General features: G+C 44.6%; 2 protein-coding genes across 3 annotated transcripts; both read left to right on the top strand.

The window, feature by feature from the left end:
* The first annotated feature begins 5591 nt into the window (after positions 1-5591).
* LOC101763820 lies at positions 5592-9593 on the top strand. Its single transcript, XM_022827995.1, has 4 exons — positions 5592-5667; positions 5764-5790; positions 7868-8103; positions 8750-9593. Exons 1-4 carry the CDS (start codon positions 5592-5594, stop codon positions 9302-9304), a joined length of 894 nt encoding a protein of 297 aa, XP_022683730.1. The 3' UTR covers positions 9305-9593.
* A 9862-nt stretch (positions 9594-19455) lies between these two features.
* On the top strand, positions 19456-23290 carry LOC101764216. 2 transcript variants are annotated; one of them, XM_022823627.1, is made up of 5 exons: positions 19456-20369; positions 20542-21280; positions 21363-21742; positions 22100-22417; positions 22490-23290. In XM_022823627.1, the coding sequence occupies exons 2-5, from the start codon at positions 20542-20544 to the stop codon at positions 23009-23011; spliced, it is 1959 nt and encodes a 652-aa protein (XP_022679362.1). In that variant the 5' UTR covers positions 19456-20369; the 3' UTR covers positions 23012-23290. The 2 variants fall into 2 exon arrangements, with proteins under 2 accessions (XP_022679362.1, XP_022679356.1); XM_022823621.1 differs by lacking the exons at positions 20542-21280; positions 21363-21742 and having other exon boundaries at positions 19477-19548; positions 20287-20369; positions 22079-22417.
* The last annotated feature ends 645 nt before the right edge of the window (positions 23291-23935 follow it).

Genomic DNA, 23935 nt, shown 5'->3' on the forward strand with positions numbered 1-23935 from the left:
CCCCTTCCCCATGCGCGGAGGCCGGGCGCCGAGGTCGGAGAGCGTGGCGTCGGATGCGTCGCGAACCCGGCCAGCGCCGAAGCGAGAGCACTCCGGCTTCGGCGCCGCCGTCTTTTTTTTTTAATAATTGGCGCCGCCGTCCAGGCGGCCATGGCCAGCACGCCTGGAACACGACCTACTACTTGTAACTTGTGCCGCGCGCCGGTCCCGCAGCGGGAACTCCGTCCGAGCCACAGTACTTCTGCTGGATGAGGCTGTGTGCTCTGCTCGAACAACTCGACCTCGCCGAGTCGCTCATCCAGGCGCCCCGGCCGCACGCCGCACGGCTGTCCGTCCCGTCTATATGAAGCAACCATGAAAACCATACGGAGGCTTAGGTTCTTCACTCTCATATAGTTCTGAGATTAAAGTGAGTCTAGCAAAGTGCATAATTGAGGGCTATACTTCTCCAGACTGAACATACAAATTAACTAACTAGCTTGGTCAGGTGATCGTCTACTTCTACCGTCAGGAGCACAGCCGTGATTTTAGCGTCAGTAGCCTCTGTCATCATGGTGAGCAGGGTATCTCCGGTAATCACTGGGCGGTTCATCTTCGTAGAGCCATGGCAGGTAGTCCCGGCTTGCTGCAATGGCATGTGGTGGGGAGTGCAGCCACCTCGGGCCAGCATGTGGGGGAGTTCAGCATCCTTGCGCCAGCATGAGGGGAGCTCGGCAGCCGTGGGCCAGCTTCACCGTTGCGGTAACAGCTCCTGGGACCTGGGTAGTGGCGGTGGTGGTTCTCTGTTGCCTGAAATTAAAGAACCTCCTGCAACAGCTGCAACAAGCAGTGCGTTCATCAGCATCGATCATTCGGACAAATTTGATGGCACATGACTGGACTAACCATCTGTATAAGATAATTTTAAATTTGTATGTATGTATTACTCGTATAGTCACATACACTTTGTCATCAGCCTCACTTTGAACTTTGGAAACAGTTCAATCGTGCTTAAGTGGAGAGTGTTTTCCCGTTCCAACGCAACCTATCAGGTGCTGTGTGCCAGATACCAGATAGGAGGCAGGAGGCAGGAATTCTGAGGTTTCCCTAATTGCGAGCTGGTTACAATCATCGCCAAGTGGTTAGATAAGACTTTAGGCAGGAACAAGACGAATTTCTCCGATCCATTCCATGCTTTCAGAAGGAAATCAACTACCTTAGGCACGTTGCCTTCGTTCCAATAGAACTAAATGTAAGACCTACAATTCTTTTAAAAAGAGAGAGATGCAAAAAAAACACCTGCAATCTCAAAACTTGTGATTACTAAGCATCTAAGCTTAACACCCAAGAAACTGGTTATATAAGCTGGACTTCAACAGTGCTACAGTATCCATATAGCATCCTAGTTTAGCTCAGCAACCACATACAAGACTAGAATGCAAGAGGAGCTATGAAATGGAGATAACCTGTAAAAGTTGATGTGCGGTTTGAACTTGTGAAGAACTGCCTTCGATCGTAACTAGAACCTCATCTGGATAATCTCCAATTTCTTGAAGAACCACAACCGCTCCACTAACAGAAGGAATAAATTCAATGTTCTCTCCTCTCACGCCAATTATCTCTTCAGCATATGGCAGTGGGATCTTCATTGTCTGTGTAATCTGAAAGCCAAAATATTATGTAAGAGCAAGGTCTACATAAGTGTGACTGTTGGAAAGATGATTCCTACAGCTTAAATTTACTGAAAAGGAAAATGAATGGAAAAGATTAAATTCAAAAGGAATTGGGTATAATAGCTGAAGTTCTAACTGAAACAGACAAACAAGATGACAAAATATTTCATCTGTAGCTACAGGGTACAGCAGAAGACCTGTGTTATTAACGGATCAATTGGTTGCCTGATATCCGGACAGTACGAGTCATGAGATGATTGGATTGCATCCATATAAGAATCTACCGCCTTTTGGATTAGCATGACCCCAGCTGATCATACAACAGAAAAACATTGAAAAAATCAAACGCAAAGCAGACTGGGTATAACAGTTGAAACTTGAATGCAATCATGCAATCAAGCAGACAAAACATTTAGGTTTAGCATAAGCTGAGTATACTGGTTTAGCATAAGACCTGTGTCATCAAGGAAGCAGTTGCGTGGCTGATATCTAATGAGCAGTAAGGGTCACAGAAAACTGGATCTTGTCCGTACAGCAGTCCACTGCCTATTGGATTACCATAATTTCGCTGATCATATAACCAGAAATCATGATTCAGTGCAAGAGGATAATCATGAATAAATTGATTTTCCTTAGAAGTATAATGTGACTGAGCTACTTCTTGTTTTTGCAAATTGGAAGTATCCTTGCGTGGCTCGCTAGTAAGACTGGTCAGATCGGTTTGCACAGGGGCTACGTGAAAATCTAAGATCACCACCTCGGGAGGGACCGCGTCAGGGATAGTGCGCCTAGGGTTACTCTGAGATCAGCAGGTCACTCCGAACCTCCTCAGCTGCTGTGGAGATGAAAGAGGAAAGCAAAGGGGTCGGAAAAGATTAGGTTTGGAGATAAAATTAAAGATAAATGTTTTATTCGATTGAGTGTTAACCTCACCTACGGGTCTTTATATTTATAGGGTGGGGAGGTCTTGCCCCGCAAAAAAAATCCTATTACAAATCTTAAACTACTAGGACTCCTGACTCCTTGATTCTACTCGGATTGGGGTTAAACCAGTTAGACTAGTCGAGCCTATCAACCAGATCGGTTGGCTTTACTGGATCGGCTACAAGATCCGGAACCGGTCGAGCCCATCGGTCAGTTTGCTTTTTTTTTCCCGATGCGCCATTCGTCTGCTTGATAAAAAAACAAAGGGGGTGTTTGTTTCTTTAGCACCTCCTAAAATTCTTGTCGCATCGAATGTTTAGATACTAATTAGGAGTATTAAATATAGTCTAACTACAAAACTAATTACACGGATGGAGACTAATTTGCGAGACGAATCTATTAAGTCTAATTAGTCCATGATTTGACAATGTGATGCTACAGTAAACATGTGCTAATGATGGATTAATTAGGCTTAATAGATTCGTCTCGTGAATTAGCCTCCATCTGTGTAATTAGTTTTATAATTAGCTCATATTTAGTTATCCTAATTAGCCTCCAAAAATTCGATGTGACATAAATTTTAGTCACGACTAAAAATCCAAAGGCCCCCAAAACATACGGGCAGGTAGAGTGCTCGACCGCTTGGGGAACCTGTGCACTGCACGACGCATGAGCATGGGTGCAGGATGGGATGATGTTAGCAACTTTTTCTTTGTATTTTTTCCTCAACCTTGTTATATTTTTAAAAGTATTGATATTCACTTTTATTTTTTATAAATAAGTGAGAAAAATGCAAAGTTAGTTTATTCAACTTTTTAAATACTAGATTCAACATTTTTTAAAACTAGTTCCAACATTTCAAATGAACTAGATCAACATTTTACACAGTAATGTTGAAAAGTATGTCAATTATTTCAACATTTTAAATACTAGATTCAACATTTTTTAAATGTAATTCAACATTTCAAATGAACTGGTTCAATATTTTATACGATAATGTTGAAAATAGTATGCTCAACATTTTTAAATTCTAGATTCAATATTTTTAAATCTAAGCAATGAACTAGTTCAACATTTTATACGGAAATGTTAAAATAGTATGTTCAACATTTTAAATGCTAGATTCAACATTTTATATGGTATTGTTGAAATAGAATGTTCAACATTTTAAATACTAGATTCAACATTTCTTAAAATCTAGTTCAACATTTCGAATGAATTAGTTCAACATTTTATACTGTCATATTGAAATAGTATGTCTCAAATGTTGAGTTAGTATATGTAAATGTTGAAATAGCTCACTTAAAATGTTGACATACAAATAAAAAATTACAATAGCCATGTTGGACCTTGTTTTGTAAAGAAAATTATAAGAAACATTGTGATTCAAACGGAATCGAAACTGAATGCGCCGTTTAAAAGAAAAGTGAGTTTTAAATTTGAAAACCAAACCTACGGCCAACTAGCTACTACCTGTCACATGTCATATCAATGTCAGACCACCTCCTAGACTCCTAGCGGCAGCTCGCAGCAAGCGCCCATGTTCGCTTCAGCTTATAAGCCGCTGAAAAGCTGAAACAACTGATTTGTTGTGAGAAGAAAACACTGTTTGGTGGCTGATAAACCGGCTGAATAAGCTGAAGCGAACAGGTCCCATGCCTCCCGTGCCCGCGGTCCTCCCGCGCTCCATCCAGTTCGTTAATTACAATACCGTGCGCGCATCTTAGGCTATCTGCACCGCGGATTTTTCTTCTCTCTGCCGCCGCCCAACCGCTATCGGCGTCTCCAAACACCCGTCTCTCTCTCCTTCCTCCCCTCCTCCGCACACCCGCGTTGCTCCCTCCCTCCTTCTTCCCGGCGGCGGGGTTGCGGCCTCCTCCCTCCCTCCGGCCGCGGCTCCTCCTCCCTCCCCTCCGACCGCGGCTCCTCCTCTCCCGGCGCGGCTCCTCCTCCCTCCCCTCCGGCCGCGGCTCCTCCTCCCTCCCCTCCGGCCGCGGCTCCTCCTCTCCCGGCGCAGGGGCGCGGCCTCCCGGCGCCCCTCTCCTTCCCACCGGCGGCCGACAGCGTCGGGGTCGAGGCGCGGGGGCGCGGCCTCCTCTCCCGGCGCGGGGGCTCCTCCCCGCCGGCGGCCGCGGCTCGTCCTCCCCGCCGTCAGCCGCGGGGTCCCACGCCCCCCCACCTGACACGCCCGCGACCGCGACTCCTGGAGGATTGCGGCGCGTTTACCGTGCTGCGGTGCAGCAGTTGGATCGGCAAATGTGGCGTCCAGGCTCTTTTGGAGTACTGCGATGCGGATAGCCTTAAAGCGGAAGGTGAGTAAACAACTCTTTATCTTCCGAAAGATAGATAGGATTCCCCGAGCCAGATGCCGTCAAACTTGTGGCCGCGGTTTCTCTGTTTCTCCCCCCTCTCTCGCTTGCCGGGCCGCTAGGCAGGCAGGCAGGGCTTACGAGAGGCGTCGGATGCGGTGAACGGTGGATCCACAACCCCAGAGCACCGGTGAAACTCACCCCATCCCCCCACCACACCGCTCGCCGCCGCCGCGCACTCAGCTGTGAAAAGAGACCGCCGATCGAGATGGTGCAGATGCGAATCCTCTTGCGCTCGATTCTTGGTGCTCTCCGACGCTCCAACGTCGCCACCTCCCCTGTCTCAGCTCACCGCCTCGTCTCTTCCTCTCGACCTCTCCTCTCTTTCACGGAATCTGGTACACCTCGCTTGTGGCCATCAGCGCTTGAACGATGAGTTTCTACACGCTCTGCTGCAGCCAATCAACATATGCGTCATGTTTCCCGGTGAGCTTTCTTGTTCTCATGCTAAAGTTTGTGCCTTTAGTTGGTTGGTATAGAATGGGCTGGATTGTGACCAGGTTTGGATCTGTTCTTATGTTGATTTTTGAAGGCAGAAAAGGGGCCCAGAAATAGAAAGCGGATGATATCTTGTTTGCGTTGGATGCTGAAATTAATTATTTATATTTATGCTCTTTGTGATAGATTTCTTCATGGATCTCCAAACATGGCCAGCATCAGTGGAGTTAAAGGTGAGGAGCTGTGCTGTGAGGATGAAGAGTGCTGGGCTGCAGAGGTTCCTGGTTATCCCATGGATGATGTAGACCCTATGGATATACTTCCAAATAGTAGCCACCGTGACGGTTCTATATACAGTGGCACGCCTAGCTGTTAAAGAGACTATCGTATTGCGGACCGTAATGAGAGTAAGTGATTAATATCACTTTTCCAATTTTTTGTTTGTTATTTAGACCATTTTTTCAAGCTATAGGGTCAACTGATATATTCTCTCCTGAAATCTTGAGATTAATTTTGCTTTAGTTTGTTTACTTTTACTAGTTGATGCCATTACATTGGGACAGATAAAGGGAATTCCTGTAAAATATTACTTCAGGGATTGCATTGCTTGGTGTTTACAAAAGTAGGAGACATCAAACCATTGGCGGTCCTCTAACTTGTCTCCTGGTGTCATCCGGATCCCTAAACTCTCAAAATGCATTTTTAGGTCCCCAAACTTGTCTCAAAGTGTCATATGGATCCCTAAACTCTCAAAGTGCATATTTAGGCCCCCATACTTGTTCTCGGGTTTCATCCGGGTCCCTAAACTCTCAAAATACAGTTTCAAATTTTAAAACTTGTCACCCGTCGCTGATGACAATGTTTCCTCCTCGCTCGTTGCCTTCACAACCACCCTATGCTAGTGAGCGTGCATGTGTTGCTTGGCGCTTGATTGGGGGATCTTAAAATGCACTTTGAGAGTTTAAGAACTCGGATGGCACCCTGAGACAAGTTAGGGGACCTGAAAATGTGTTTTGAGAGTTTAGGGACCTGGATGGCATCTTGAGACAAGTTCATGGACCTGAAAATGCATTTTGAGAGTTTAAGGACCTAGATGACATCCCATGACAAGTTCAGGGACCACCCATGTATTTTACTCTTTCTTGTCCCTAGTCCACCTCACCCTGGGCGTAGGACAACATACTTTAGGTTTTGCTTCCTAGACATTACATCTCATCTCTTGAAAGTTTTCCAATTGTCTAGACAACTCCCCAAACCAATTCTTCAGTTGAGTTTTCCATAAACGAACATTTATGTTCAAAATTTGAGGTGATAGATGCCATCATGCCCTATGCCAGGGAATGTTCATATCTTTCCACTCTTTTTAGAACCTAGATCTGCATAAAAAGTGTTGAACAGGTTTGGGTGTTCCCAAACTACACAGTCATGGAAAACTACTGAAATATCTTGTAACCTAGAGTGTGATGTTGTCTACCGTCAGAAAAAGATAAATCAACATAGAAGAGAACTTCTAGAAAGAGAAACGAAAGATAACATATTTTATTAAGATAACATGTCTAGTTCTTGGAGTATAATGAAAATGAGGAATAGTTTAAGGGGCAATGAGATAAGTGGACCTTTTCCTTTCTGCGGTGATTACCTATTGGATATTACTCTGCTTTCTAGATTCTAGGGACCCGGTCCATTTGCATTGCATGAGGACAAAAATAATGTTATTGCAGCCTAGGTTTTTGAGAGCACATGACCTCCGCATGCTTTGTGTATCAGAAGGAGAAGAAAGAAAGAAACAGTATTACAAGCATGCAGCTCAGAGCACAACCAAACCCCCTTCTAGCTCGCTGCCCTCCCACTGCTCTGATTCTTTAGGCTCCTCATCGTTGTCAAGATTCTAGGGGCTCACTGAAAGGTTCTTCAACAATGAAAGGGTTGAGAGGAAATAGATCAATGCAACTTAATTGTATTGATCAAAGGTGTACTATATTTATACTTACACAAAAACTAGGTTAGTTACAAGTAACACATACAATGTAAAGGTTGGTTCAAAATGCTTCAAACTGCAACATAGACCCTTTGTTATCACATCGGAGCTCTTCTTGGGCACTTGAGTCATCCTGAACTAACCAAGAGCTACCTTTTCACGAATTAAATGAATGTCCAATTCAATATGTTTGGTGGGCTTGTGATGAATTGGATGTGATGTCATGGTCGTGGTTTGGGTGATCTTGTGGCGCACATGTAAATTATTTCTTGTGTGTGCGCGTGTATGTGTGGGTGTGAGCTACGTACTCGGGTTGGGCCCTAACTGGACCCATTGCACGCTATTTTCTATCTTAATGAAATGGCACGCAGCTCCCCTGCTAGTTAAAAAAAATAGATGGGAGAGAAAATTTCCGATAGGACCAGCATGTTTACTTTGGTTATGGTGAGTATTTGTTTATTTTATTAATTTCCAATTCTAATAAGATTTGTAATTTTTTTATGAAGCTCGTCAGGAGGCAATGGCGTTTTCAGATCCACAGGATTGTGACAACATCAATGGAACCTGCTGGTTACATTCAACTCGTCACATGTTGCAAATTTTTTCATTTAAGTTGGCTAACATTCCTGTGAAGCGTGGCCCAGTAGAATTGTATGGATACATAGCAGCACGGGATACGCTGGATCCGTTACTTAATTATGTCATCAATTTTAGCAGGGATGATCCCATCATCGTCGAGCAGGTTCAAATCTATACTTCTCTTATTCAAGGAATAAGTCTAGTAATATCCCATCATCAGAGCAGGTGCCAGCTTGAACTAATCTGCTGCTGCCACTGTTCACGTTGGGTAACAGCACTGTGCATAGTACAAGGCTGCACGCGTTTGGGCCCTTGGGCTCTTGTTGGGCAATTTACAAAATCTGGACATGATAACAACCAACTACTATGCCAAGTTTTATATTGATTTACTATGAAAACAGATCTAACTTATGAATCTAACTATCATATAGTCCAAATAAAATCAAATGTAATAGTTCTGTACTCTTGGTTGCTAACAATTAAACCTCACAAAATTGATTTCATTTGATTATAGGTGCACATGAACATGCATAGCATGAATGATTCCATCACTCCAATCTTTCCTCTTTTCATTGCTTACATGCTTATTTACTAATATTCGGGATTCAAAACACATCAAATAAATGGCAGGGGGCAATTTTCCCTCTCTAACCCTGTTATGTGTTTGCTAACCATTCAGTTTGATACGCGACAAAGATCTTGGTCATCAGTTATAGATTAGATGCCTATAACTAAAGTCTAAATATTGTTACAAGTTAAACATCATAAGAGAAGCTTTAGGTATTTCTTACTTTTATTTGATTCTGTAGGGTTCTCTCATCAACATGTCTGGTCCGAAGCGAGGGATCCAATTGGTTGACACAACTCTAATCGAATATGACATGAAGATCAAGACAGGTGGACATGAAAGCGAAGATCTACAGCTGATCGATGGCGTATCACTCGTAGATGATATGGATACGTGGAATTGCAGCCCATTCACGTGGCGCATGCATGGTGGCTGTGGTGCGATCGACATAACTGCTTCACGTCTTAACTTTGCGGTTGAGGCGACCGTGGAAGTCGCCATATCACAAGTGCAAAGCGATTTCAGTATGTGCCTCAGTTGTTTTACCAGTGGGTTACATGAAGAAATCCGGCTCTTCGATGGTGCTATTGCTGAGTCATGTGGCTTAAAGAGGTCAGTGATTGCTGTAGTGATGGGTGCTCAGATGGATTTGAAGTTCAAGGTAGCCTCAGTCTTATGCATCCCTGGTGAACATTGTTGTTCCTTTAAGGCGACCAAGCATGGGCGTGCTACTCAAGAGATAAAGACTGATTTTGCGTTAATTACAGTGAAGGTGACTTGGTCGACTTTGGACTGATGGGATCTAGGCTTATAACTTTTCCATCTAAGCTTGGCACGGCCAGACTTATGTGGCAAGAACATTGGCCTAACAGCCTTAGATTGAACTTAGTCAACAACAAAAAAAAAAGGTGAGGTCTGTGATGACTTGTGGGCTTGTGGCAGCAATCAAACACTTCACTAACAACATTTCAGCTGTCTACTGTTAGATCTGGCAACTTTGGGTTGTAATCGAACTAGTGTAATAAGGAGATATTTAGATACTAATTAGGAGTATTAAATATAGATTAATTACAAAATCAATTGCATAGATGGAGGTTAATTTGCGAGACGAATCCATTAAGTCTAATTACTCCATGATTTGACAATGTGATGGTACAGTAAACATGTGATAATGATGGATTAATTAGGTTTAATAGATTCGTCTTTCGTCTGGTTTCCGAATATTCGATGTGATATGAATTTTTAGTGCGGACGATCAAGTGCCCCTAACCTAAGTAAAAGTCCGACCTTTACTTACGCTAGCAGGATGCCGCGTACTAATTGCGTGTCTTGAAACCCGTGCATTTTTTTTATTTCTACCATTATATTTTAATTGCATTCAAATGTTCTCTGCACGTTTGCTAGGAAACCAACAAAATTTTAATTTAACATATTTCCTTTTATTAAAAACTCGTTATACATTTATATTTAAATAAGAGTTTTGCTAGAGACAAAAACACCGCTGCTGATTGGGCATAGCGTAAGGACTGTTTCACACATGGTCTAGTATAGCAAACACCGCTGCTGATTGAGCATAGCGTACGTTAGTGTGGACATATTTATCAGTGCGCGTAGCATACGTGCGTCAGTAAGCTTGAACCTATTTTATTTCTCGGTGCAAGTAGTGTCGGTGTCAAGAATTACAGGTCGAGACTGTAAATTTGTTTTCTCTACGTGTTAGGCTCGGATGGTTGTACGGGAGGATATGAGGATTAGACTGGTTCGGACGGTAATAGCCCTGCGTCCAGTGTGAGTGGCTGCTCGTGTTACTCGTACCAAATTTGTAGTAGAGGCTACAGGCGAGAGAGGGAAGCTGGTTCCCAGGTCTCTGTGGGTGTGTGTCGATGCTCAAAGTGTCTTGAGCGCTAGGATTCTACGGGAGCTGTTGTGTGTGTTCGGTGTTGTTCCGTTGTTCGGTCGCCCTTCTCCTCGGGCCCCATGGTCCCCCTTTTATAGTGTAAGGAGGACACAGGGGTTACAAAATGAGCCGGGAGTAAGAAAGGTAAAAAGGTAAAACAAGAAAGCGGGAGGGGCTACTGGAGATGCCGAAAGGGCGGTTGCCGTTGGGTCCCATCGATGATTCGGCGGTCAGCCACTGTAGCCGAGCACGCGAGTCGCATATCGCGGCTAACCCCTGTAGCCACGCAAGTTGGTGGTGACGACCGACCACTGTAGCCGTGTAAGTGGCAGGAGGTGGTCGACCACTGTAACCATATGTTCTGACAGGGTGGTGCGGTTGATGTGCCCTTCTTGCCAGGCTACGCAGGAAACCAAGCGGTTTGCCCTCCTTTGTTAGACGGTGTGGGTGATGTGTGCTCTATGACAGATGTCGCAGAGGGATAAGGCGGTGCAGTCGTAGTCCTGTGCTATCGTGGCAACAGTGTGCAGCCCATCATTCTGACAGGTCATGTCGAAGAATGCAGGCGCCTCTCCATGTGTCAGAATCGTATCCTGGAGCGTGCGCATCCTATCGGTTACGTTTTGACGAGATCGGGGGACCCACAAGACCTGTGCCTCCGTTTGATGACCTACACGTGTCTCCTTGCGCCCGGGGTCGGGCGAGGTGGAGCGAGACATCTCCAGGGTGTGTTTAGTCGGTGGAGATTACAGTGCTGGGGGGTGAATCCTGACCCTTACGACCGTTGATTAGGAAGCGTAATATAAGCATTAATATTTCTCCCGACAAGTAGCAAGTAGTGTGTGGCCAGCACGTTGCTTGGCGTTCGACATTTGTATCGTCATGTATAACTTTTCTACTTCAGTACCTTGGACTTCTCATATATGTTTTGTTCCTTTTCAAGCCAATAAATAATATTAATGTTTGGAAATTAAATATGTAGCTAGAAATTAAAATTATCTTAATATTATGTACGGATGAATATTATTTTTTGTTTGGTAGAATTTTTTTAAAATTCTAACATGTTAAATATAACAAAATGTGCTCCTAAAATACAAATAAAATGCATCCCAGATTATTTTAAGAGTTCGAACCTTGTAAAGATGAATGTTAAGAGTTCGAACCTTGTCCATGCCTATGTAGAGGGTTGTTTTTTTTATTTTTTCACATTGTGTCGGTCTCACGGGAGGGTGGTTTTAGTAGGGTTGCCGCACTCTTACCCCTATTTTGAACTGTAATTGTGATTTTACTCTCATTTTTTCAATCTTTGTAATTTTGCCCCTATTTTATAAAAATGAAGTGAGAATTTGCCTCCACGGGAGGGCGGTTTTTTTCTTAGGGCTATTGCACTCTTACCCTTATTTGGAACTGTAATTGTAATTTTACCCTCATTTTTCTGATCTTTGTAATTTTACCTCTACTTTATGAAAACGAAGTGAGAATTTGCCCCTACTCCCTGAACAACACTTAACGGTGTCAAATAAGCTATAAAAGATAATTTTGCCCATACGAATCTAACCCTGATTTTCTTTTTTTAAATAAAGAAAAAAGTGTTCCAACCTCTACACTCACACATGAGTGTAGCCAAACAGATCACTACTAGACACCCCGTAAAGGAAATAATTTCAGACAAGCAAGAGTTCAGATTAAGTAGCAAACATTGAGTGAAAACTAAAATTCAATCATGTTTCTAAACTTCCAACCAAAATTGTTGAAAAGCTCCGTGACGGTAGACTCCAACTTCCTGCATCCCATCTTCAGATCATCTCTCTCCAACTCATTCGATGCCGACGCACGATCTGGAATCCGAATGTGTTGATTCATTATACAACTTTATTTAAACGCACCTGGTCAGGGTGCAGCAACAATATGATGCCTTCGTACTGATTTTCTGAAAGAATTAGCTGACTTTCAAATTGTCCAATTACCCATTATCAGATATCTTTAATATTGCATAGGGAACATTCTGCTTTGGATCTCAAAATAAGATTCAGATCGGCCCAACGTTAGGTTCAGATCCCCAAACAAAAACAAAATACAACGCACAGTTTTAATGGTCAATCTCAACCCTATTTTTGGGTTCACTGCTCACAGTTCAAAGCTGCAAAATCTGATAGGCACTGAAACGGAAGGGCAGGCAGCCAGGCAGGTAGCAAAATATCGCCACCTCTAGTTACACGGTTGGTTCCTACTTCTTTTGTTTTTTTAAGACAGCAAGAGGTTTGCTGAATTTTATTATAAGAAAAAAAAGAAAGAACAACAACAGAAACAACTACAACAAGGGGACATGCGCCGGTTCCTACTGTTTGATATCTGCTCTTTGGCAGTTTGGCATACATATTGATTCAAAGAATAACAACACCCTATGCTGTCAAAAAAAGTGCACTGATTAGGATCGTCTTTATGATGTTAAAGATGGAAGTACGAAGGCATCCTCCCCAAGAACTTCCCGCTGATGACAGCAACTGGAGCTTCTCACTTCCCTATATCAAAATAAATATCAGAAAGACCGAGAAATTTAAAACGGTATAATAAACCAGAAGATGGCATTATATTATTTTTTCTTTGGGCAAGTGGCATTCTAAAAGAAAAAAGAAATATTGTTGAGTCTTTTTCCTTATATGATTTAACTTTTACAGACTATCTGAACCAAGTAGCAACCATCAGCCGTGTTATCTTCAGGACATCTAACAGATTAAACTGGTAAACTGAAGAAATTCAGATATTGCAGTAACTTATTTTACTTATGTGCCCTTAATAGTTTTTATGCACTGAAAAAAGTAAATTTCTACACAATTTTGTACCCTAAAGAGGCTAATCACCACCAGCAGGATTTGTAGGGAATTTTTATTTAGCATTGAGAGGGTATAAACTCTCAACACAAGCAGAAATTTAAAGAAATCGGGAATTTTCACACCAATGAAAACCACAACAATGATAATAAAGATGGTTCAAGCAGAATAATTATTATGGTGGAGCCAAAATCTCATAAGACTAATTGGATGATTTTACAAACCTGCAGAGCCCTCCAACTTAAATCAGCATGAAATAAATGCAATTGAATAAATCAAGTATAAGACAGTTGCAGCTTGCCCTAGCCTATAAAGTTTAAATATGCGAATTTGCAAGCTATATCATCCATTTAGCATTCTTTGCAACTAAGTATTACTACATTGTAATGTGCAATAATGCAGCACATAATCACAACCTTGATCTTAGTCAACACTTCATACAGTAAAATCAACAATAAATGCAAAATGACACTAAAATCATCCAACTGAAAGCATTGTTATGAATAGCTAGTTTATACCACTGTCCCCCAAACAAATGACTCTAAACCTACCACGGAAACACTAGAAACTGGAAGCAAACAAACAGAGCCATAGAGAAATTTCCGGTGAACTGATGCACCCCCAGTTGTCACAAACGATGCGCAAGCAAAAGGGTCAGAAAATATTTAAATTAAACTAAAAGATGCAAATGTGCTTGTGTGACACTATGCCTGGAAGGTGAGGTTTGATCATCAAGCATTCACCTAACAGCACTATGTTGCAACCATCAACAGACAAGACAAGGATTTTACTGAAGTGAATTATTAGCATATACATGCATAATGTAGTATAATTAATAAAGACCAGATAGTCAGCTGAGAGACACGACCTACCAAAAGCCTTGTGGCTTATGACTATATTTTCATTAAAAGGCTAAAGTTTAGCACCAACTCAACCAAACAAGAGAGTTAATCGGTGGACTAAACTTTAGTTAAACTTGAAAAACTGTAAAAGCATAAGCTAGGATAAACTTTAGTTAAGCCAAAAAAGATGTAAAAGTATTATTTAGAATAAAAGGATTCTGACTTGTCAAACTAATAGTTTGAAGAGCAGCAAGTTAAGGTACGTGTTTCAGCTCACCTACAACAACAAAAGGATGGCCTGGGAATGGAGCCGTGTCATTCGTGAGATTCAGAACGGAACCGCACGCCGATCGGCGATGGAGGACGTGGACGGCAACGTGAAGGTGTGGGTACATGGACACCACCGTCTTCTGTTCACTCCTGACAGCGGCTTCTTCGTCGTCCTGCTGAGGCCTCCTCCTGAAGTTGGAGGGCGCGACGTCCAACTTCTGTCGGGGTCTGTACCTCTGCGGCTTCCTCCACGAGGACGGCTTGTGGCACGTGTTCAGCGACGCCAATCTTGGACCAGACATTGACATCAATGACCACCCGTATGTTCGTTCTCTGGGGTACACGGGCGGATATGCAGGCGAGGTGCACAAGGATGTCCACATTTCTATGGGGGACCTCTTCTAGACATACCTCAGGCTGGTGGATGCCGATCATCCAGGAGTCTACAAGGCGCTGTACAGGATGATGGTGACCGTGTCTGAAGCGCTTAGGTCCGTCGAGTGGCTCAAGGAGCTCCTCAACATCTTCATGGAGGGGAGAGTTGATGCGACAGTCGACGAGGTCGGCGGCGCACGCTTCTCTCCTATATTCAACAGCGGGAGCAAACGGAGCGGGGCTGTGCGGCTAGTCGAGGCGGAATTCAAGGTGCCCAACAAGTACGGCTTGGGCAGCTATGATGCTCTTCTTCGTTATTGTGGTATAGTACCGAGCAGCCCCCTGGTCCTGGTCGCAACAACTAAATTTGGAGGGCAGAGGTTCTGCCTGTCTGCTGCTGTTTCGTGTCAACCGAACTGTGGTAGCTTATTCATCTATATGCTAACAGTAGCAGTGTAGTCGTCCATAAGTAGAAGAGAATTAGAAACTGAATCATGCTTATCTCTCTATCCTGCCGTGTGCATTCCGGCATTTACTAGCAGTATATTTTTTTGGGCGCCAAGTAGCCTTCATTGGCAGACACTTCTTGTTATGTGTTTTTTTCTTGAATGTATCCATGCAACTTGCCCAGGGTGGCTCTGTCTGTTTGAACTCTGATTGCCAAGAAGAAAATTCAGATGATAAATTGATATGTGCTTGCAGTCACTTGCATGAATCTCATTGATGTGGATGCAGCCACATCAAAAGTTCCTGATGACTCCATTACCAATGTATCAGATTATGTATCCGCATAGATCAATTTAGCATTTCAAAGTCTTCCAAAAAGACGAGCATCTGAATTGAGTGCATTTGTTGTGTTCTTTTATTTACGCATATGAAAAAGAGACCAATGTCAAAAACTAGGATGAATACTACCATATATGTCAGTAGCATGTGACTCCTTATATGCTAGCAGTAGCAGCAGTACTCAAAACAGAACCATAGTTTGCTTACAAGTTCAGAATTACTCCCCTGCCGGTGCTTTGGCTTGACTGGGCATGATCACTTGACAGCGGTTGAAGACGGGAAAACTTTTAAATAGTATATTATAGGGATGATCACTTGAGATGCTCCTTGACAGCATGATCACTTCGAGCCATATAGTATATTATAGGGATTAAAAATGCTACTCCTCTACTCCTAAAAAACGCAAAGAGGTCACGAAATGTCGTACGTCAGGGTCCTCCGCTCCATCATCCCGCGCTGCATCTAATTTTCGCCGTCCGTGCTCGGAAGAAGCGGCGACGACACCACCAGCGCCCTCCGATCGATGTAGAGGATCCACCAGCGCTCACGACTGTCGCACGGAGGGGAGTGACGATCCTAAGCCCTACGATCGGCAGAGCCCTTCCCCGCATGCCTTTCCCTTATCTCCTATCCGCTGCCACCGCATGATGACCTCTCCAATCCCCGATCGCAGCCATGATCCATCGACAGCGAGTTGCCGTCGTCCATCGACCCACCCGCCATTGGAACGCGACGCCCGACGCCGTGGACAGTTGCCATTACCTTGCGACACCGCCCCCAATCGCCATCGCCATAATGAAGCCCTAGCAGCCACTCACCGTCCTCTTTATCCTGCACCACCTCTGCTACCATTGTGAACCCCCTAGACGAGATCCCCATCTTGTTATGGTTCCGTTTTGCCTATTCCTGTTGAATTCCGTGAACCGTAGCTCGTCCTACCCCACGAGGTCCCAGCCATGGCGCCACCGTGCTGTGAGGCCCATTTAATTAAGTTATCACTATTGATCAACTCAAATAAAGGAGAATAATTCCGGTCATCCTTAAGATGTGTCATGAGCAATGCCCAGCAAGCACAATTATTTAATATCATCACGACATAAGCATATCCATACATAGTCTATCACTTACGTAAAAGAGGTTCAAGTTCACATACGTTACAAGTTCATAGAGTTTTGACTTTTCTAGGTTAACAGATATTAATTAGTATACATCTAGACGTACACTATATCTAAATGCATAGTAAAAATTATGCACCTAGAAAAATCAAAATGACCCGTATAATCTATGCCCCGTATAATTTGGAATGGTGCCCGGTCGCCAGAACGTCGACCAGATGCCCCGCGCGCGCACCGACCAAGCTTGTCGTGCCGCCCGGTGCAATTAAGCTCCATCATTGGGGCCTGCGAGGCACGGCGAGCGCATGGAACAGGATAGCAGGCCGCCGCCGGCAGGGCGAGCACGTGTCACCAGTTGTTAGTTTCCTGCGGCTGAAGCACCCGCCGGCGACGAGCCCCCCGATCGAAGGAATACATGGATAGGCATTATGCATGGCTACCGATCGAGATATAGCTAGCGCAGATGGGATATGCACAAGCAAGCGCATCGATCTTGCACTGACGAGATGGAATGGGACCCAGTAGCAGTAATAGTATATTATAATATACTCAGTACGTGCTATGCTCAGCACCTGTATGTACCCCATAGGTCGCACGAATCTTGACGCACACTGAGTTCCAGCCGGGAACCCTCCATTATTTACCACCCACTCCCTTCCACGCTGTTCGCTGGCCTCCCCCTCACTTCCCCATCCCTACCTCTCGCGCGGCGGCGGCTAGCCAGAGACAATGGTTTTGGTTGTCCGCGTCGATCGCTCCACCGCCCGTCCGCCCCATCGCCATGGCGGACCAGGGACCGGTGGACCACTTGTTCGTGGGGGTACGTACTCCCTCGCGCGCGCGCTCTCTCTCCTCCTCCTGCCCCTGCCCGTGAGGGCCTCGTCGCCGCACCTCTGCGCAAGGCGGAGGACAGCGTGGACTTCGGCCTAACCTGCTACCGGAGCCGCGGCCACCCAGCGGCGGCGCCGCGGCTGCACGGGGACGCGCGCCGTGGAGGAGGTGGAGCAGATGGCGCTGTGGAGGCACGGCGGGCTCCCGCACTGGGGTCTCGGGTAGCGCGAGGGCGCGGCGGCGAGGATGGCGGCGTTCATGGCGGTGAAGCGCCCGTTCGACCCCGACGAGCAGTTCTCCAGCGAGTGGAGCGACGCCGTGCTCGGGATCGGAGGAGGCGTGAGCGTGGTGACTGGTGAGGGACGGGTGCACGATGGGATGAAGGGGCTGCGCGCGTGCTCCCAGGACTCGCACTGCGCGCCGAGCAAGGGGTATTTCGCCGGCCGGGCAGGGTGTACAAGGAGGTCAGGGTGCGCCAGCGACCCGGCGTGACGACGACGATTCCTAATCCTAGCTAGGCATTGGTGACTTGTGTTGAATGACGACACGCCAGAATTTGGCAGAGTTGGCTCGTTCCTGGTTTAAGTGTGCATTCTGGATTTGTCAAGTGTGTATCTACAATTCTCTAGTAATTTTTTTTGTTCAAATAAATAAAAGATTATTTAGTCTACTATGAAATTTTTTTTGTTGACATAAAAACGAATGCAGTTGATATGCGGCTGCTCAACAAAACGGTGGGTGAGCAGCAAAAGGAAGGCTCGATCATGTTCCAACTTCCAATTTCACTTGCGAGGTGTTTATCAACGCATCAGTTCGACGACATTGATTCTAAACCAAGTCATGTTGGAGAAATGCTAAGCATTTGTTCTGAAATTAAATGTGCAAATAAAGGAAGAGAAGTTAGCAGGAAAGCAAGGTCCCTGACAAATTCAGTTAAATCCAAATCTGTTTTGGCATGATTTATCTATAATTTAATGACTTCTGGAGGGGAACGAGCAAATGAGTGATATGTGTGGGGAATTGAGATATTTAGGATTTTCATTGGACCGAGCGGTCCATTTTGAGTCGGTCAAACAGGACCGCTGCCCAATGAAAACCCTAGCAACTAACATAATTTTTTGTCTAGCCAATTTTAGCTGACCCCAACTGTAAACCGGCATGTAGGATTTATTGCAAGTCTATTGCCGACAATTGAAACTCCTCTTTCTTTTTTTTACAGAAATGGATCAACAATTGTACAAACTATTTCTTCAGAGGAATTATGTCAAACACATTTTTCAAATTTGATTGAACAAACATGCTAATCCAATTCCATGCTAGGCTGTATTACCTCATTTGCTCTACTCCATTTTTGTGAGCAGCGTGCCATTCTCTTTGGATGCGTTTGGTTTCAAGGACGGGACGGGATGGGATGGGACGGTCCATGGATGGTCCAGTGTTTGGTTCCGAGTCATAGGGGATAGGGACGTCCCATATGAGGAATATACCCCAAAGATCCGGGACGCCCCCGTCCGGGAAAAACGAGCGGACGGGGGCGTCCCAGGTTCCGCTTCGCTCGTCACGTGAGGCGCGCGTGCCGCCCAAAGCCACCGCGCACCGCTCCGCTTCTTCTTCCGTGTGCTCTTCCCGTTGCTCTGTTTCCCTGGGCGAAAAACAAGCAGCAGCTCAACCGGCCGCCGCCGCCGCCTTCCCCGGCCGCCGCCGCCGCACCCGGGGCCGGCCGCCGCCACCGCCTTCCGCGCCCGCCGCAGCGCCCGGGGCCGGCCGCCGCCGCCGCCGCCTTCCGTGGCCGCCGAGGAGCCCGGGGGCCTTCCGCCGCCGCCGCCGCCTTCCGCGGCCGCCGAGGAGCCCGGGGCGGGCCGCCGGTGCCGCCTTACGAGCCCGCCGCCTTCCGCTGCGTAGATCCGGGGCCGGCCATGGCCGCCGCCTTCCGCGCCGCGCCCTAACCGGCTGCCGCCGCCGCCTACCGCGCCCGGGGCCGGCTGCCGCCGCCGCCTACCGCGCCTGCTGCCGTCCGCCGCCGCCGCCGCCGCCGCCTACCGCGCCAGCCGCAGCGCCTGCTGCCCGATCCGGCGCCGTTCCTGGTGATAGTGGTAAGATTGCTCTAACAACTCTAGTTTAGGCATTTTTCTTCAGTGAGTTTAGGCATTACATTTCATAATTCAGGCTGTATTCATGAGTAAGAACACCTACGTTTCTGAAATCACGTGTTAGGACGACACGAGGGTCGGGCATTAGACAAACGAATACCGATTTACAATCGATGCCGGCGATACCGTCTCACGGTCAATGAAATCTCTGGCCCCTAGCACAGAATCACTCATGCTATCCTTGTACGCTAGCACCTCGACTGCGCATTTTGTCTGCAAAACATATTCACTGACTTACATCCGTGCTAAATGTGTGTGTCATATCTGAATGGTAAAGCATAGTCCTGATTGCGAGATTGCTTTGGACGGTAGAACAAAAGTAAATTTCAGCAAAAAAAAACTACACATTGAAGTTCTCACAAAACTACCATTACATTGTGGATTTGTGGTGGTTCCCTGCCCGATTTGGGACGTGTCCCACTTACTGTCAATGATCCAAAAAGCGTCCAATGCATTTTACTGTTGGGGATCCTATAATTTTAATTAATTTGTGTACCTTGTTATCGCTGATAACAGTGTTTGCTTGCTGCCATGATCCTATAAATCTATACATATACCATGTTACAGTTTGCATATATTTTCCAAAATCTCTTTTATATATGATTGCTCTAACAACTATGAGTGTATTAAATGGAGTTGATCTCCCAGATCCTCACCATATTTCCCCCTCTGGGTTCACAGATTCTCACAGGAAGAAGGAACCCTAGTGCTGTCCCCCTCCCCGTTCGTGGCCTCCAACAGGATCTTGACTTCCTTTCCCCAAGGTATTATGCCACCATATTTTCTGAATGAATACATTTGTGCAATAATTTTGGTATTGCTTACATGCATATGTGCAGTAGGATTTAAGGTATTTTTGTGATGTGCTTGCACATGGTTCTCCTGGTAGTAGTTGGTGGTATATAGTCCTGAATTCTTTGGTCTTTTGTGTTATAGATGGATCAACAAACCAAGGTTGTTACTTGTACTGCTGCTGCATATATGTTGTTGTCAATGATGGCCATGGTTATTATTGAGTCTAGAAAACGTAAGCAACATGCAAGGAGAGAAGGTATTACTTATGGACCTATCGATGAAAGGGATAGGATGAGACTTGAGTACTTAAACAACAAAATTTGGAAGGATGATACAGTTTGTGTGAACATGCTAAGACTAAATAGAGCCAAGTTCTTTCGGTTTTGCAACCTATTCAGGGATCGTGGTTTGCTTGAAGATACCATCCATTGTTGTGTTGAGCAGCAAGTGGCAATGTTTCTAAATACCGTGGGGCACAACCTTAGGAACAGAGTAGTTGGGACTAATTTTGATAGATCCGGAGAAACAGTCAGTCGTTATTTTAACAGGGTTCTTCGTGCTGTTGGTGAGCTACGAGGGGAATTAATTACGCCTCCATCATTGGAAACTCCTACTAAAATACAAGGGAACCATAGATGGGATCCTTACTTTAAGGATTGTATTGGAGCCATCGATGGTACACATGTAAGAGCCTCTGTTCCTAAAGATATGGAGTTAGCCTTTCGTGGTAGGAAGTCATATGCCTCTCAAAATGTAATGGCTGCCGTAGATTTTGATCTCCGGTTCACCTATGTATTGGCTGGTTGGGAGGGGACAGCACATGATGCACTAGTGTTAAGAGATGCTTTGGAGCGTGAGAATGGACTTCGAGTGCCACAAGGTAATACACTAATACCATATCAGATTCTCCATATGAATCATTAATATAATAGAAATATGATATACTTTCCATCACATTTTAGGAAAATTCTACCTAGTTGATGCCGGATATGGAGCAAAACCAGGATTCTTGCCCCCTTTTCGTGGTGTTCGTTATCACTTGAATGAGTGGGGGAATAATCCTGTCCAAAATGAGAAGGAGCTATTCAACCTTAGGCACTCATCTCTTCGTATCACAGTAGAGCGTGCATTTGGGTGTCTAAAGAGAAGATTCAAAATTCTCGATGATGCCACTCCTTTCTTTCCTTTCCCAACTCAAGTAGACATTGTTGTTGCTTGCTGCATCATTCACAATTGGGTTATACAAGATGGAATTGATGAGTTCTTCATAGAAGACAATAATTTTTCAAGTTATAACCATGCTACAACATACAGTGGACAAGCACATGAGCATACCGAGATGGTTAATTTCAGGCAAAGTATTGCTGATCAGATGTGGGCAGACCATCAAGAGAACAATATTAGTTAGTACCCACTAGTTTGTTGATGTATTTCAGTTTTGCAAGTATTTTCCTAGATGTGTTTGTGTTGTATGGACATATTTATTGCTATATTTCAGTTGTATGAACATATTGTTGCTATATTTCAATTGTATGTACTTATTGTTGCTATATTGTATTTGGAAGGACTTATTTGCTGCTGAAATCCAGTTAAATGACATACAATCCTTGTTGTATTTGGTGCTGAAATCTTGTTAACTTAACATCCAATGCTAGCTGTTTTTTTTGTTACATGCCAGGCAATGGATGGTCATGTTGAGGGACTTGGGAGAGGTACTGGTGTGGCTGCCTGGACAGCGCCAATGTCCAATTTCATGCTGAAAAATCTTGCCAATGTCGTTGCCAGTGGTGTTAAAACAGGAAAGGGCTTCAAAAAGGTCTATTTCAATGCATGTGCTAGAGCTGTCAATGAAAAATTCAACACTACGCTCAATGGTGAGCAGATTAAGAACCATCTGAAGACATGGCAAAGAAAGTGGGCAAAGATAACACGACTCAAGAGCTTGAGTGCATCTGGATTCGATGAAGAGAACTACATCATCACCCTTGATGAGGAGCACTACAATGGCCATGTGCACGTAATCTAGTTTCTATTGTTTTGTGGTCTTGTTCTTATCATATTTTTCATACTAATTTCTATTGCATTGTAGGATCACAAGGCTGATGCCGAGTATTTAAACAAGCCTCTTGAGAACTATGCTGAGATGGAAACAATCTTTGGGAAGGATATGGCTACTGGCAAGTTTGCAAAGGATTCAAGTGCTCCTCTTGGTACAGAAGATGGTGATACTGAAGATGGGGCTGCAAATGGTACAGAAGAGGATCCTAGTAGTGCTTTTGAGGAAGGGGCAACATCTAATGCAAGACCTAACAAGAGGGCCAAGATTGTTGAAAGTGCAGAGGAGGGGTTGATTGGTGCGTTCAACAGAGTTGGTGACAAGCTTGCCATGGCTATAACGCAGGTTGCTAAATCTAATAATGAGCTGCCAGAAGATCTCTTTGACAAAGTGAATAGCCTTTCAGTTTCAGGCTTTAATGATCTTCAGATATCCACATACTATGCGCATCTGGTGGCCAATCCTCTCATTGGTAAAGCTTTTTATGGCTTGCCATTTCAGCACCAGTTACATTGGATGGCTATGTTTGTTAGTGAGAGGTTCCCTGGACAGTAGGTGCTTTTGGAACATACAACTAGTGATAGTGGTAAAGCTTTCTTTTGCTAACTAGGCCATGTTTGTTACACCTGATAGTTGTAACGGTCTCTTTTGTCAGTCATATTTCTTTTGCTAACTGTGGCCTATCATATAGTATGCCTTGAACTTTCTATATTGTGTAAGGCATGGATTTGATGTAATGGTACTGTGGTAAATGCCATCTATATATATGAATGATATTTGATGGTAAACAGTTCGGTTTGCTACCAAGCTTCCTTTTGTTTATTGCATTCTCAATTACCTGCGTCTTCAAATGATACTTTATTGGGGATAATATTACTTGCAGAGTTTTCAGTTTCATCATGGCAGTGACCTCCCTGTAGTTTTGTTATCTGAAGGCAATAACTACACTGGTCTGATATTTCTGTTAAATGAATTGTCTCTGTTTTAGACTATATATTGTGTATATATATTGTATATATTTCAGACTATATATTATGTCACCATGATTATCCTTAGAAAGAAGGAAGGTATGACAGGTAGGAGGTAATGTCACCATGATTCTGCAGAAGGTTATCATAACCAGCTATCCCTCGATCCAAACAGAAAACGGGATCATCCCATCCCACATTTATCCCTCAAACCAAACAAAAAACAGGGACGCCCCTGTCCCTCTAACCAAACAAGAAATAGGATCATCCTATCCCAGAAAAGTAGGACAGGACCGTCCCGTCCTACATCGTCTCCCAACCAAACGCACCCTTTGAGTGTCCCAATCAGTGTGACTACATCTTTTTTTTATTTTGAGAAGTAGTGACTACAAAAAATGAGAATGTAGTTCGGGTGAAGAAAACTGCAAATTCTACACGAGAAGGGAAAACTTCAGAGAAATGATTCAGTACATTGCGAGCCATTCAGGCATGTACCAATTTTCATGTTCGA

The sequence above is a fragment of the Setaria italica genome, chromosome I (genome assembly GCF_000263155.2).
Source record: "Setaria italica strain Yugu1 chromosome I, Setaria_italica_v2.0, whole genome shotgun sequence".
NCBI classification, from domain to species: Eukaryota; Viridiplantae; Streptophyta; class Magnoliopsida; order Poales; family Poaceae; genus Setaria; species Setaria italica.

Coding starts and splice junctions, on each gene's coding strand:
- LOC101763820 (XM_022827995.1), top strand. CDS start 5,592: ATGGCCAGCATCAGTGGAGTTAAAGGTGAGGAGCTGTGCTGTGAGGAT. Junction 5,668..5,763: donor CTGGGCTGCAGAGGTTCCTG/GTTATCCCATGG, acceptor GCTGTTAAAGAG/ACTATCGTATTGCGGACCGT. Junction 8,104..8,749: donor ATCCCATCATCGTCGAGCAG/GTTCAAATCTAT, acceptor TTGATTCTGTAG/GGTTCTCTCATCAACATGTC.
- LOC101764216 (XM_022823627.1), top strand. CDS start 20,542: ATGGATCAACAAACCAAGGTTGTTACTTGTACTGCTGCTGCATATATG. Junction 21,743..22,099: donor CACATGAGCATACCGAGATG/GTTAATTTCAGG, acceptor GGTCATGTTGAG/GGACTTGGGAGAGGTACTGG. Junction 22,418..22,489: donor ACTACAATGGCCATGTGCAC/GTAATCTAGTTT, acceptor ATTGCATTGTAG/GATCACAAGGCTGATGCCGA.